The 15,879-nt window shown below is 44.9% G+C and overlaps 1 protein-coding gene across 2 annotated transcripts in view; it reads right to left on the minus strand.

Annotated features, from left to right (window-relative positions):
* Positions 1 to 256: 256 nt before the first annotated feature.
* The window catches only part of RPAP1 (RNA polymerase II associated protein 1), a 35,135-nt gene continuing 19,512 nt past the window's right edge, over positions 257 to 15,879 (minus strand). For both annotated transcript variants that reach the window (XM_075614298.1, XM_075614299.1), the window contains exons 11-25: positions 14,945 to 15,112; positions 14,044 to 14,256; positions 13,292 to 13,426; positions 12,404 to 12,583; positions 11,600 to 11,757; positions 10,410 to 10,589; positions 9,750 to 9,951; positions 9,157 to 9,266; positions 8,211 to 8,406; positions 7,635 to 7,784; positions 7,054 to 7,196; positions 5,307 to 6,111; positions 5,016 to 5,192; positions 4,270 to 4,326; positions 257 to 1,593 (exon numbers count right to left, since the gene is read on the minus strand). In XM_075614298.1, coding sequence (XP_075470413.1) covers positions 1,438 to 1,593; positions 4,270 to 4,326; positions 5,016 to 5,192; positions 5,307 to 6,111; positions 7,054 to 7,196; positions 7,635 to 7,784; positions 8,211 to 8,406; positions 9,157 to 9,266; positions 9,750 to 9,951; positions 10,410 to 10,589; positions 11,600 to 11,757; positions 12,404 to 12,583; positions 13,292 to 13,426; positions 14,044 to 14,256; positions 14,945 to 15,112 — 3,030 coding nt within the window. In that variant the 3' untranslated portion in view covers positions 257 to 1,437. The remainder of the gene's footprint in view (positions 1,594 to 4,269; positions 4,327 to 5,015; positions 5,193 to 5,306; positions 6,112 to 7,053; positions 7,197 to 7,634; positions 7,785 to 8,210; positions 8,407 to 9,156; positions 9,267 to 9,749; positions 9,952 to 10,409; positions 10,590 to 11,599; positions 11,758 to 12,403; positions 12,584 to 13,291; positions 13,427 to 14,043; positions 14,257 to 14,944; positions 15,113 to 15,879) is intronic.

Consider the following 15,879-nt stretch of genomic DNA (forward strand, 5'->3'; position numbering starts at 1 on the left):
CCCCCTCAGTACAGATCGGCCTAAATGTTACCATTGTGCAGCTTTTTATTTTTTTGGAGAAGCTTGTTTCTAAATCCTTTTCAATCGAAAGGGCCTCAAAATTCCTAAAACAAATATGACCATAGCGACTTTTACGAAGGATCCAAATGAAGTGGCCATCTTTAAAACTCCCAAACAATAGTCCCCACTTTGCCATATGTAAAACAGCCATGGAATTTGGTTTGACATTTAAAAAAAAAAAAAACAAATTAAAACATAAAAGTCCTAAAGATTTTATTGTAGAAACAGGATGCTTTGAAGGGGGGGGGGAAAAAAAAGAAAAGAAAGGCGTGTCTTCACTGTGTCAGAATAATGCAACTTGGACATCTGAAAAGCACAATTTACTGTATATCAAAATGAAAACCACTGATGCCGAAGGGGCCGCAAAGCATTAAAATAAGCAATATTCTGTATAACAGACAGAGGGGGACAGGGACGACTTCTTCCACTGCCGACTTCAGGTGGGCAGGTCGGGGCCACGTGAATACCATAACCCTAGTGCCACGATCTCAGCGTTGGACTGTCCACGGCTGCAGAACGCCACAAAGTGTTAAGGGTTCAGCCCAACCCTAAACATATAAGAACGTCCAAGTACACTGGAAGCAGCCACGTGACATCCGCTCGCCCCTATTTCATAAATTAACAGGCTTTGGAAAAAGCTTTTAAACATAACAGCACAAGGATAAACCGCACAGAATACACAACGCACACACAATACACAATGCTGGATTACACACTACAGTCCCAGCCCAAGACAGAAACAACGCAGCAAAGTTGAAGTGATCAAGGATAAGTTGTAAACCATTGTTTCTTCTTCGAACATTGATCAAGTTGAATATTTGGATGTGTCCGACACATTGTATTTTACATCATCTAATCTCCCAGACATAAAACTACTGGATGATTCCATGCGAAAATGACCAGGATGGAAAATGTAAGAGAAAAGTATTCATAAGACCTTGTAATGGGACGGGACCTTCAGCGTTGAACTTCAGTGTATGCAGGGATTTTTTTGTTGTTGGTGCCGGCACCTTTTTCTCTTTACTTATCCTCCTCACCTATGGCATCTTCTCCTTGTGACGACACGTCGCTATGACATTGCGACATGACGTGACACGGTGCAACTTTGCCGTGGCATGACGGAGATGAGGAGCAGGGGAAGGTAAGAGGCCGGGTACCGGTACGTATAATTTTTATTTTTTTAACACTGCGTATACAGGCGCTTATTTACTAATTGGAGACACCTCCACTTGAACGGGCCATACGTTTCCTTCTGGTGCTCGATTGTCTTATTGCACCGCACTGCTTAGTAAATACGGTCCATAGTGTATTTTTAACCTCATCGCTATCAGAGAGGGAAGGGCCCCCTGGCAGCGGAGGTTAGATCAGGTTGGGTCACTATAGAGTCGCCTCCTGTAACACATGTTGCTGATGCTTCTCCGTCACAGTCTTCAAGTATCTCTGTCTGAGAGGGGGCAGCTGCTCATACAACTCAAAGCCCAGCTGACTGTCGCTGGATGGCTGTTTATAGTACAGGAGATGCTTCCTCAGAGGCTGGAGGAAGAAGGAAAAAAACATTAGCTGCACACAACAAACTCCTCCAAGCAACATAGGCCTGCAGGGTTCAAAAGACCCAACTGTTTAGTAAGCACCATCACAAGTGGCTGTGGTTTTGGCATCCAAAAGCAAGCAAACAATAAAATGAACTGGCTTCTCCCGTACCCCCCCGTCCCTCTATAAGCCCTCTCTGCACACTCCACCATTTATCAAAGTGGGATGCGGGGTATTGCTCCTCCTCTGCCAGTCACTGCCCAGCACCGCGCTTTGATAAATCCTGGCCGGTGCATGCTGCAGACATACCAGGGTTGTATGATAACTTGTATGGGCCCGAGCCGCACCCTTATAGAGAGAGCTAAAGAGGCATCCCCCCTCTTCTGTACCGGCTGTGATCATGGCTCGGAGGAAGCAGAGGTTGCCATGAGTTCCCAGAACAGTAACAGTGAGAAGGAACAATGTTTCTGCTGATTCTCTCTCCGCCCGTACCGGTCACCAGACTAAATCCCATTGAATACTTCTACTGATTAAATGTACATCATGTACTTCAACTGCCCACAAAGCTATAGGTACCCATACAAATAATACCACTGCTATAGTGGTTGCCAATACCATCAGAGCACAGACCTGAATTTGTCCATATCGGATCCATGAAACCCTATGCCAATAGCCCAGAGATACAGTATATACATTATATGTATGTCTTTATTTAAATAGCACCATTAATGTACATAGCGCTTCACAGCAGTAATATACGCGGCAATCATTTAAATAACAAATAATATAAATAACACATACAGGGGAGAAGTGCTTCAGATATAAAACATTTAGGAATAGGAAGGAGTCCCTGCTCCGAAGAGCTTACAATCTAACTTGTTGGTAGGAAGAACGCACAGACACAGTAGGAGGGCGTTCTGGTAAGTGCGTCTGCAGGGGGCCAAGGTTAATGTATGAGGTGTTAATTATCAGCCATTGAGCTACTCATATGCTTCCTTAAGCAGGTGTATTTTGAGGTGGTCTTAAATGTGGATAGAGAGGGTGCTAGTCGGATATTGAGGGGGAAGGGCATTCCAGAGGTGTGGGGCAGTCAGTGAGAAAGGTTTAAGGCGGGAGAGGGTTTTAGATACAAAAGGGGTAGAGAGAAGACATCCTTGAGCAGAACGCAAGAGTCGGGATTGGTGCATAGTGAGAAATTAGGGCTGAGATGTAAGGAGGAGCAGAACAGTGTAAAGCTTTAAAAGTGAGGAGGAGAATGGAGTGTGAGATGCGGGATTTGATAGGAAGCCAGAAGAGGGATTTCAGCAGGGGAGACAGCGAGACATATTTCGGAAATAGTAGAGTGATTCTGGCAGCAGCTTTTAGGATAGTTTGTAGGGGAGACAGGTGAGAGGCAGGAAGGCCGGACAGCAGGAGGTTACAGTAGTCAAGACGGGAGAGAATGAGGGCCTGAGTCAGAGTTTTAGCAGTCGAGCAACAGAGGAAAGGGCGTATCTTGGTAATATTGCGAGGGAAAAAACCCGATAGTTTTTTTGCTACCTTTTGAATGTGAGGGGAGAATGTGAGAGTGAAGTCGAGTGTGACCCCTAGGCAGCGTGCTTGGGCTACTGGGTGAATGATAGTACTTCCAACAGTAATGTGGAAGGAGGTAGTAGGGCCAGGTTTGGGAGGAAGTATGAGGAGCTCTGTTTTTGCCATGTTAAGTTTAAGTCGGCGGAGGGCCATCCAGGATGATCTAGCAGAGAGACAGTCAGAAACTTTGGTCAGTACAGCAGGTGTAAGGTCAGGGGTAGAAAAGTAAATGTGTGTCATCAGCATAGAGGTGATATTTCAACCTAAGAGATGTGAGTAGGTCACCTAGAGAAAGTGTGTACAGAAAAGAGGAGAGGTCCCAGGACAGAGCCCTGTGTTAGCCCCTCAGAGAGATCGATAGCGGAGGAGGAGGTGTTAGCAGAAGAGACACTCAAAGTACGATGGGAAAGGTAAGAGTAGATTCAGGATAGAGCTTTGTTATGATTACCAAGAGTATGGAGAATGTGAAGGAGGAGAGGGTGGTCCACAGTATCAAATGCTGCATAGAGATCGAGTAATATGAGCAGAGTGTAATGACCTCTGTCTTGGCAGCATGGAGGTCATTAATTATTTTAGGAGGGCTGTTTCAGTGGAGTGAGCGGTGCGGATGCCAGATTGTAGAGGGTCTAGGAGAGAATAGGTGTTGACACAGTCAGCATAAAAGTGGGTGCTACAGTACATAAGAGCACATTTATTTTGTTTGTACACAGAACCAGAGCAGTGTCTTTATTTTAATAGTGTGTTTCACTGTTTGTTCATATTCACAGTTTATTTTGAGGTTCTGTATTCACAGGCTGCCATGCATTTCTCATTCCCACGCATTTCTCATTCCCACCTCTAGCTCAGCAACAGTCGCACAGTTCAAGGCCTTGCACTGACCATCTTCGCTCATGTTCTCTGGCCCCTACTCAATATGCTGTGAAGTGGTCTTCTTTCCAGGAAAGTTTGATGCCCCATGCAAATGAAAAAACAAGACCACCTCCCAGCATACCGAATAACGGCCCTCGCTCCCAGGGTCTATTACCATACACTTTATTGGAGGATATGAAGATTTTAGAGACATAACTTTTGAACGCAGGTTCTGGATTTATAATAGAAGCGATGTACCTCATCTACGAGTAGATTTATTTTCCGGAGCATGCTTTTTCGTGCGGTGTCCACATCCTGCGGAGAGAAACACGTTCATCAACCTTAAGATGTCAGCAGTCCCACTAATACCAAGATATATTACCTGCTACAATATGTCAAATGATGAAGAATGAGATGACAATATCCACTGCGTGTTGTAATTTTCCTTATCGATCAGGTAGTGAGCATTTACATACACAAGCCTCTTTCCTAACACTACTTTGGTAATTACACCTTTTTTTTAAATCAGTCAAATGCCAGACAACTAGCAGGCAGGCATCTCCTTGGTACATCTGCATAGTAAAGGAAAGTATTACTGTCTACATTCAAAAGAAATGCTTTGTAACCGAGAGGGGAAGTTACTGCTTTAGGGTGAAAGCGCACCCTCAACCAACATCTGCTGCTCCGTTACACATCTTCTTCCTGCATTTAAAATATATATGTCCTACAGAATAACCCTGCAGTGAGAGGGACAGACCAGGTGCCACAGTGCGGAGGTCAGGTCTTTACGACTATGTCACAGAAAGGAAATTCAACTGGCCACAGGTCATCATGTGCTGGAAGGAACAGATGTCTGCATTCTTAGGTGTAACACTCTGTGTGGTAGCATAGGCCACCTATAAACATGGTCACCCAGCAGTGAGATGCATAGATGATGTTGCATGTTTTTCGTTTGTTTTTGGAGGTACATTTCTATAGGAAAGTCTCCTCAAAGCTCCCCGCACCTGAGCCACGTGGTCTTGTGAGAAGATGAGGCTGTTCACATGAGCCACGGTCACAGCATAGAGCACTGGGCACCAGGTCTGACGCAGGGCTCCTGTAACCAACGTCCGGAAGTACAGTCGCAGGAGTTGCAGGTTATCTTCGGGCGGGGAGGTGTATAGGACCAGGGGGATGGGAAACTAGGAGGAAAAAGACAATCATATTCAGGGGTGCTGGGTGTTTTACTATCTGTGCGAGACTATGTGGAATTTTTCATCATCACATTTGTAGATTTGTATTTGGGATGGGGTTACCTCTTTTAGGGATACAGAGAGGGACCTCAAACTGCTCACATGTTCCCCAAAAAGAGCCAGCTTAAGCTGTACACTGAAACGCCTCTGCAGGGGAAGGAGCACAAAGGTCCCAAACAAGGGGTCCCCGAATGAAACACCCTCAAACTGCTCCAGAAGGTCCATGTAGAAATCGTAGAATGAAGCCAAACCAGGCAGGGGCACATCAAGTTTCAGAGACTCCAGACACTTGGGCTTGCAATAAAGCACTAGGAGAGCAGTGGTGTATGCATGGACAGGCCCTTCAAGGAAGAGGTCACCACCTGTGAGGAAGACACATGCCAAACGAGCCAGTTTCGCAGCACTAGGGATGCTCTGCAAGGACCCGGGACGCCAGGTCTCCAGAAGTAGGACCCACTGCAAATTTCTGGTGACCGTGTTCACCAGTTTGGGTGGGAGAGTGTTCATCACTTCTCCCCTTGTCTCTGCATTGGTTACTTTGTTGTAGAGGTTGATGAGTGGGTAGAACGGCCAATCAGAAGGCATTATGGGACCCCTGGCCTCAGAGAGCATAGAAGATTGAACAAAGCAAGTCCGCCCTTGATAGATGGCCTTGGAGCGACCAAGGGCTTGTTCCATCTGGGAGAAGTGAGTGAGGTAGCAGGTACGGATAGAAGGGAGATCTCGGTAGGCTTCTTCTAGCAGAACACCTCGGCTGGGGTTAATAGAAGATAAAGCAGCTGAACCAGGGGGTGCTGGTTTGGCTTCAGTTGCGATATGCAAGATGTCCGAGAAGTCAGCTGCTTCGGGACCTCCTGCTCTACCTTCTCTGCGAAATGTACACCAGAAACATACCATCAGAAGCATCAATACATCTTCTGCACGAAGGCCGCTATTCAATATGCAACAAGGCTGCTTGCTATTGGCAACAAAGACTTCAGGGCCAACTAAATTAATTGGACTACAATCTTTTCCAGGAAGGGGAAGCTGCATATTGAATAATGGACATGGGGATATTCATTAATCTTTGATGCGAGAAACAGTATTGCATTCGATCCGGCATTAACTGCCATTACACTTGAATATCCCGCATCGAAGCTCAAGGAATCCCAGAGCAAGAGAGAATAGCTTAATAATAATAAATAATAATAATGTAAAAGAATACCAAAAGTCTATGGATGGATAATACATTCCACATTTGCACTACTCTTACAGTAAAAAATAAAAAAACACTTTACTTTGCTGCTAGTGAAATCTCCTTTCCTCCAATATCAAGGGATGACCATCTAATTTGGATAGCCTTTCCCCTTTCTTGGTTAGGTGGCTCTTCTCTGCACTTTTTCCGGTTGCATAATGTCTTTTTTATGGCGCAGTGGCCAAAACTGTACTTCTATATTCAAGGTGTGGTCTTAAGGATTTATACAGTGACAAAATTACGCTGACTTCCTTTTGAAGCTACTGCCTGACATTGAGCACTATTTCCAAGCCAACGGTACAGAATCCTGGTAATGCAGGGGGTCGATATGGCACTAACCAAATGCTTGTGGGCTTTAAGGAATAAATCATATTAATATGACACGTGGGCACAAGGCAGTGAAGCAATTTGCCCACATCACACAGAACGAGTAGCAGTGGATGAGGCCTGAAAAGCAACATCACAACTAGTGTACACCTCTCACCCTCCGCCACCAAGAAGCGATGTGGCCACGGCTTTGCAGTTCCATGACCTGGTGAGAGACATAGATGAACGTAGCAGTGTGTGGAGACTTACTGGATGAATGCAGGATTGAAGATAAACCCAGAAATGAGTTTATGAGCCAAATGCTCGCTGCCCGACAACAGCCTACTCAGTAGGATCAGGGAGACAGAGTGGCAAAGCGAAGCATGCTGGGAACGTTGTGGACACATGGTAGCCTACATAAGATTGAAAAAAAGCAGATATTTGGGGATTTGAGTTTTTCTTACATTGAATTGCTGTACCTTCAATGTCATTTTCTCAGATGCATTTTAGACAAAGCCTTTTTCTTCCTAGCATCAATATAATATACATTATTTTCAAATGGGTATCCAAAAAGCCTCATCCTATGTTCAACATTAATGGTCTCCAATATTCAATTAACACTTGTCAATGGGACCCATGGGTTTAAAGTTTGTAGAAGCAGAGGCAATGGTCCAATGGCAACACACAGTCGTAATGCGGGAGTCGTGTCCCAGCTTTCTTATCTCTGGAGAACCAAATGTGTAAGTTCTTTGGAATAGATTCAAATGGTCTGTAAATTCTGTTATGTACGTCACCAAGTATACTTTTAGCTCTGCAGAAGCCATTATTATTAGTATAACAAGATAAGTTACCACTTTATGGGCCAGGGATAATGCAAAATATTGCAGATGATACTCGTGCCGCAGAAGCCAGGCGGAGGAAGGGGTCACCGCTGGAGATGCAGCCTCACAAATCCGAAGCAAGTAATCCTGCAGTCCTCTGGATTCCAGAACAAAGGAGAACTACAGGGGAAGCAGAGAGAGCAATAGCACGTGTCCACAGACGGACACATGTTAACTCACAGGCAGAAGGGCACTATAAACCAGACAGCCCCTTTCATTTCAATGTGACAAAAACAAAAGGGAACGACGGACCATTGAATATTACCACCCCACTATATAATGAGTGACACAATGGTCATACTGTATGGTTCAATGTTGTCTCGCTATGTTGAAACAACTATACAACTTACGGTTGTGCAGTGGTAACAACATTTGTTATTGAGTTTGTCGCTTTCTCCAAATCTTGGTTAGTACAGCAATGGGAAAGTGCTTCCATGTAACTTTATAACTGTGCCGAGAACTAGATGGTTCAGATCCCTAACACCCCTTATTTACTAAATCCCTTGTCAGCCCCCACCGTAGCTGTGTTTAACCTGCCAAGCTCACCTTGCTGACCAGCCCCTTGTGGGTGCTGCTGATGCAGGAGACGAGGTTCAGGACTGCGGTCAGTATGGGGAAGGGAGATTTGTGCCCAGCCAGGCTCAGGGGAGGTTTGCCCCCGGTGCATCCCAAAGTCCAGATGCTGGGGACCGACTCGGGCAGTGGGGAGATGGGGAGCGGGTTACAGACGGTGGAACAAGATCTGTCAGGAAAGGAACAGTAAGAGGAATGGACCGAGAAAGTATACAAGACGAAAACCAGCCAGGCGCGTACCCAGGTGTTCCACGCTTTCACCAAGTCCGTTCCAGAGTTTAAACTCCACATACCAGGCTTCGGGATGTGGATAAGTGAACACACCACGTGTGTCACCTTTAGCTTTCTCGGTTTCCTTAGTTATGCCGAAACCTTAAAGGAACAGTCTATCCTCAGAACAAAGTGGACTAATGCCAGTGACATGGATAAGGGGTTACATCTGGGTGGTTGATGCATTTTGTATTAACCAAAATCTGACCCCTGTGTGTACATATCCCCTTAAGTGTTTGTCTATTCTATAAGAACACGTTCCAAAGTTACAAAGTAGATGAGTTTGAAAAAAAGACATATGCATATCAAGTTCAACCTATGCTAAATTTAGACAACAGATACTTTATCCTATATCTATACTTACAGTATATTGATCCAGAGGAAGGCAAACAAAAACCCCAGTGACAGATCATCTAATGATATCTCATAAGGGGAAAATACATTCCTTCCTGACTCCATGTTGTATTAGAAAGCAGCACTTGCTTGTATCCAGGTGCTCAGACAGCAAGCAGCATACAGTCAGGAAAATTATTAATAGCCGGCACTCCAGAGGACTTGCTAAAATTGTTTCCACCAAGTGCTCTGGAGCGCTGGCCATTAATGTTTTTCCCTATTCTATAAGAACAGCAAGGAAGATTAAGGGCCTTACTTGAGAAAGTCCCACATGGCCTGTGTGGTTGGATGATGCAGGAACGGCAGTAACACATCTGTGGTCAATCTCTCAACTTCTTCATTACATTCCACTGGATTCAGAGACGGCTGCGGAGAGGGAAATATCATCCCTTTCCTGCTATAAGGTCCATCAAATCCCTAAGAATAAACTCGGCTCCTTCTACCAGCGAAGTGAACTGTCGAACGACTGACCTAGAATTCTAATATTTTAAAGTTATACAGGGAATTCAATTACAATTATTTCAAAGTAACCTTTACAGGACTCCGCGTATGAAAGCGGGACTTTCAGTGGGATATAATGAAGATATTCTGTACTTTCATTTTATTTTTTTAAAACATGTTTCAGAATTCAAGCTGTGTTAAAAAGCCTTTCAAATGTCATATTAAAATCCTAACTCTGAAAAGATCCAGCATTAGAAATACACAATGTATAGCACTATTATTAGAAGTTAGTTAGGAGCCTAACCGTGAAAAGAAGGCTTCAGACAATGCCCCTTTAAACCCTTCTGAAAGTGGCTGGAATGGAGTGAAAGCGCTCGGCACAGTGAGCGAACGCCTCCTGGAACTCACCTGTCGGCTGGCAGCCTGGTAATAAGCCGCTAGGAAGTTGATGTACGTTGTGGTAAGAGGTTGCAGAGCGTCCCAGGTGCTGGGAGAGGAGACCTCTTGCAGACATCTTCTGAGCCCTCCTTCCACTAGTGGTACGAGTCCAGTAACATTAGCCCATGAAACAGGAGGAGGAGGGATTTGCTGGTCTGCTTCTTCCTGGTCACTGAGAAGCACAGGGGATGTATTTGTTGGTGGTTAGCAGGGTCACTATAAGTCATAGGAGTTACTGCTACCTAGTGTACCTCTTGTAGGATGAGAGGGTGCGTACACACCGGATTCCTGGCAGTAAAGAGGGCTGCGCTGAACCTGATCCGCCAAGTTCTTAGTCCCCAACTCTATAAAGCCATTTAAATCCTTTTCTCCAGAATTAATTTATTATCAATCCAAATCACAATTAAAAATGGTTTGTTATTAAAATGTCAATTGAACTCTAGAATCTTCCATTAATGCTCCATTCCAAGACCTGTTTAGACACATGATGGGGCGACGGTTGGAACATATACATGACAACCACCTGATTCGATTAGGGATTCCTGCACGTGAGCGTTGCATGAAGTGGCTATTCAGGTTAAAGCAAAATAATGTGTTTCTGGTTAATTCGATAGTCCTAACATGTAGTACCTGTGAAGCTGCGCCTCCAGCTCTGCTGTGCAGCCGGCTGTCTGAGTCACGTGAGTAAGCAGAATAACCAGAGCAGCCACTCGCTGGATGGAGAGAACGGAGGTGGAATTATTCTCCTTACAGTCGCGGAGAAGATGGGGCAGAGACTGCAGAATCCTCACAAGGACAGGGTACAGCTCCCTGAGGTCAAAACAACAGAAGAGGCAGAGAAAAGGAGCCTGAAATCAACCATACAAGCTAAGCAGCTACTGTACTGTACCAGGTCATCGTGGAATAGACTCATTGTATATACTCGCTGAGCTACAGAACAGCACAAAGTCTCACACACAGGCTGCTCTATACACAGGCAACGTCTTATGCTTAAAATGCACACAACCACTTACACAAGATATTCACATGCATCTACAGACCTGAACACACACAGCAAACATACACTACTACCTGACATAATATGAATACAAAATCCACACAAAGGCTGCGCTCACACTACAAATACACACACCAACATGCAGCTAACATGTATACTCAGCAAATACTTAAACTGACATACTGCCAAGAGGCAAATAAATACAAACATACTGTCAGGGTCTCCTAGACATCCTTCTCCCAGCCACAGTTCCCTTGTCTGCCCACCGGGTGTGCTACTGTTTTCTGTCTGCTCTGAGTTTCCTCTGTCTGTACCCTCTTGATGCTCCTGTCCTCTGCCTATCCTATAGTTTCCCGTTTCCTCTACTTCCTTGCCTTTGCTTTGTGTTCCCTGGACTTCTCTGCCACAGCCTGTTCCTGTACTTGTCCTTGCAATTAAAGGTCCTTGCTATTGAACTAGCTTGCCCCAGTTTGTTTCCTGCTAGCAAGTCCCAGTCCTGATCCCGAGTCCCAGTCCTGTTCCCGAGTCCCAGTCCTGCCGCCGACCTCTGCCTGTGACCCTGACCAAGTATCTGCCATCTGCCTGCGACCCTGACAAGTCTTGCCTGCTCTCCGCTGTTCCAGCCACTATGGGCCTACCTGTTACTGGAGTCGCCCTCGTGACACATACAAATACATTTACACACAACCTGCCATCCTACCAGCCTAAGGATGACAGGGACCACTGTGATCACAGAATGTCACTCACCTGACGGCAATGCCAGACACACCCTCCCCTCCTTACATCCTACACAAGGTTCTCCATTGCCTGGCTCACAACAAACCTGTACAAATCACAGGCCTGACCATAACCGGCGGCCACAGCCCACATCCGAAACGTCTCTGTGCTCAGCCTCTCCGCTTCTTCTCTCTGCAGAGCCAGGTCCTGGGGCTCCTGGGCTGCAAATCTGCAGAGACGGCTCTTTAAGTCAAACTTGTTCATCTGGAGAACAAAAGCAGACACAGATAATGTTCACACACCATTTTATTAGCATTATTTACAGCTTCAGAACACTGGGGAGGGAGTGGCGCGGTGGTTTTATTACTTGGCACTAATCAGAACCTAGTTCAAAACCCAGTGCCAAGTCTTCATTTATTTCCCTGTGCCTCAGGAGACAAATGCTTAGACTGTAAGCTCTTCAGAGCATTGTCTCATACAAAGGTCTGCGTACAATACCAGAGCTATATAAAGATAAGTGCATATTATATACTTTCCCAAGCATAGGTGGATATGTCGAGGGCATAGGGAGATATTTTGTAAGATCCACTGTGGATCACATGGAGGGTAAATGTCCGGTCATGTGTAGGGGTGCAAGCAGCCCCTCCAGTAGAGGTGCAAGGCTTGCAGAAAACCTATTGAGAAGGTGTTCATTCACAGAAGCACTGACGGGGAAGAATAAAACAGCACAACAAATAGGAATGCAAAAAAAATAAAAATGCACCCAAAAGATTGTAACAAAGATAACAGGCGCGATTATTTCTACGTTCTTCCCAGCCTAGTCTGAATTTCCTCCTGGGTAAGGGGCAGAGGTTCCCCGGTGCTGCTGACGCACTGAGCAGGGGCCACGGTTTATTCTCCATCTGATTACCAGTCTTGCTGCAGCGTGGCGCCCGGAGGAAGCCAGGACCCGCAGCAGCTTCATGGCAGCCGGACACGGGACGCCATGGAGGCTGGAGGGACCTTGGTCCCCTGTGCCATCGTGCAGGCTCCACTTCATAGGCAGGAACTCGCGTACTACGGTCTCTACCAGCCGCGGGCAATCGAGGAGCTGCGGAGTACACATCGGGAAACCGTCTGAGCAATTACAAGAGAACGCAGACCCATCGTCACGGACACAGTGGGCATGAAGGTTAAGGTGTCGCAGCACAAGGTCTTGTCCCTTGTATTCTCAATGGGCACCCACTGTCCCTCTATCATGGAAGGACACTGGCAAATCTATATACAATGTAACACTATTATTCACCATTTTCTTTTAACGCAGCATGAAAGAAACGTGCGGGTGTGAGAGAGCGAGAGACAGAGAGCGAGAGACAGAGAACGAGAGAGCGAGAGAATGTGCCAGGAGTAAAGAAAAGGTGAATGTGCCAGTGACTATAAAATCACATTGTGTGACAGTGGGTCACCTAAAGAAGATACCAGTATACACTTGAGGATCCTACTTCATATTCATTACAAAAAGCTAATTTATTGAGATCCATTCAAAATATATCATGTAAGAAACATAGGCCCACAGCTCCAGCATCGTAAACTCCCCAAATCTTACTACCAGGCTGAAAAAAACCCTATTATATAATAAATATCACTCAAAAAGGGAACGAGACAGAAATACATCACTGTCCTACTGTTCTTTCCCACTAACACCATTACATTCTACACCCAAATAGGGTATTACTGTAGGTAAAGTCTGGCGAGCAGTGTCCATTTCCTTTCGACTTTCAATATCTGGACGTTCCCTTGCATAAGCTGCACCCCTCACCTGACTGCAGGCCTCCCCGGAGTGTCTGGCGACACGCGTGAGAATATCCAAAATGTCCAGGACCACAGAGGGTGCTGGCCGGATCACCTCCAAGATATAACGGAGCCGGTGAAGAAACTTGGTCTTCAGAAGCCCCTGAGAATAGGGAAAAGCGGATAAATGAGCAAACCCCGCCAAAAATACCGCAGAAAGAGAGATGGTGTGGGAGGAACAGATATTACAGACCTATTCAGTGTGCACAGTGTGGTCACGTGCTAACAAGAACATCAGTGGCTTGGGGCAAATGTAAGCATCACACTTGTCACTCCTTTAAATCGCAAAATGCCGCTAGGACTAGAAGTACCAAATCAAGCAGCTTTGGGGCCATTACCAGAAGCTGCAGCACAAGTTCCTGGAGTAAGGCAGATTTATTAACACACAAAGGAATAAGGTGCCAACGTTTCAATCTCTAGTCTGGAACCATCAGAACACGGACAGAAGTCGGCATCTTATGCCATCGTGTGTTTCAGTTTCCATTAATGCTGAAATTAATCATTGCTTTAGTGCAAAGTCCTATTTTCTTCTCCAAGTTCTGTTTTGAGAAATGTTGTACGTAATTATTTTGTAGGGCTACAGTAACCTTCCAAAGAACTGGTTTCTAGCGGCCCAGATCACTGGGACATGGAAATCATCGTCACATTCCTGCTTGGACAAATGAGGACTTTAAATAAAACAGGTACAGTACTGTGTAGTTCGTGATCGCATCAACTGACCTTTACAGCATCATAGCGGGCCACATCCGGGTCAGACTTATTTTCTTCTTTAAACTTTCTCCTATCTTCTTTTCCTATTGCCTTTCCAAAGCTGTCCACTTCATCATCATCATCATCCTCATCTTCATCACCTTCCTCCTCCTCGTCTTGTGTAGGTAAGAATGGGAAGGTTTTTGATCCTTGGTACCATGAGAAAGTCAAGTCTAGGTATTCCTGCCCCCAGAATGAGTGACAAAAACAGTAAACCAATTATCCAATCTGAATGCTCAAAATCTATAAACCTCATACACCTTCCTGTATTATCCTGCCAGTAGGTGTTTCTCATGCATAAAGGTTTCAGAGACGGAGTACTAGGATTGGCTTCAACTGTTCTGGATTAATGTCCACAGCTCTTTACAATGTTCCGTTCCTCAGGAGGTACAGGAAGTGATCAGCTTATGTTTCAGAGACTATTTGTATTTTATGCTTTTAGTACAGTTACTGGAATCTACCTTGTATGAGATATGGTGGATCACTAGTGCAATGTCTAATTGTCATAATGGATCAGGTTTGTTTTGGACAAACCTCCAACCACAGGTGTGGACAACTCCATGACTGAATGACTGAACCACCTGTGCTGAAGCAGGGATAAACTGAAAACCTGAGCTGTTGGTGGTCCTTGAGGACTTGAGTTAGCCACCACAGTCCTACCATCTAAGAGGTAGGCTCTACTAACACTATGAACTTATAATGTGAACTGTATAAGGAGGGTTTCACATACGGTATTAGTAACCCAAATCTTCATGAGATTTTCCGTAATTTTTTTGTTTTATCACTTATAGCACTATTATCATAGTACACTTATCTGGAGGCAGCATGAGGTATGTAACATAGGGCTTAAAACACCATGATTTTCACCTACCTCGTCATCTGGTGTCATTAGCAGGGAACGCAGGGCATACACTGATGCAGCGATGACATTTTCAGCAGTGTCATCAACAGAGAAGCGCAGGAGGAAGAGAAAACCTGCGTCCAGCAGCAGGCGCAGGACACTGCCCTTTAGGACAGTGCTGAACTCTCCCTGCTTTGCCTGTCAGAGAGCAGAGGGTCCCAAGTATCACTTACAGAAGTCCACCAACTTCCCTAACAATTCAGTAACCATAGATCCTGCTCTTAATGGTTTTATACTGGACTTCCAAACCCGTAGGAGCCTCGTCTTCTCTCCAATCATTAACAACACATCCTAAAAATATGATTAAATTAAATCTTGCCTTCAGATAATCCCTTTAAAGAAGGATCTGTATTGTTACAATGTTAACTCAATATGATAAAAATGTATTTATTACTCTAAATCAGTGTGTGTGTGTGTGTGTGTGTGTGTGTGTGTTTGTGTGTTTGTGTGTTTGTGTGTTTGTGTGTGTGTGTGTGTGTGTGTGTGTGTGTAAAATATTTATTTCTATAACCCCCAACAATGTACACAGTGCTTTACAAAACAAAAGGCAGTAGAAGACAGGCAATTACAAGACAATAAGTGCAACAAATAATAAAGACACAATAGAAAAGGGAATTCCTGACCTGGAGAGCTTATGATTGGTTCCCAACTCCAGTCCTCAAGGACCACTAACAGTGCAGGGTTAAGGCTATCTTCTCATTAGGAACAAGAACACAGATAAGTGACCAGAGATTGTCACTAGAAGTCCCTAAAAGTTGCACTCATAAATAGTGATGTAATATACATAAAGTACCAGTTAATTGTATCTTGGTGAAGCTATCTAGCAGTGCTGGTATATTTTGGACATTGTCTCCCTATATATGAATGGGGTACTCAACATAGGTTCATCCTAGCACGTCTAATCA

The sequence above is a fragment of the Ascaphus truei genome, chromosome 9 (genome assembly GCF_040206685.1).
Source record: "Ascaphus truei isolate aAscTru1 chromosome 9, aAscTru1.hap1, whole genome shotgun sequence".
NCBI classification, from domain to species: domain Eukaryota; kingdom Metazoa; phylum Chordata; class Amphibia; order Anura; family Ascaphidae; genus Ascaphus; species Ascaphus truei.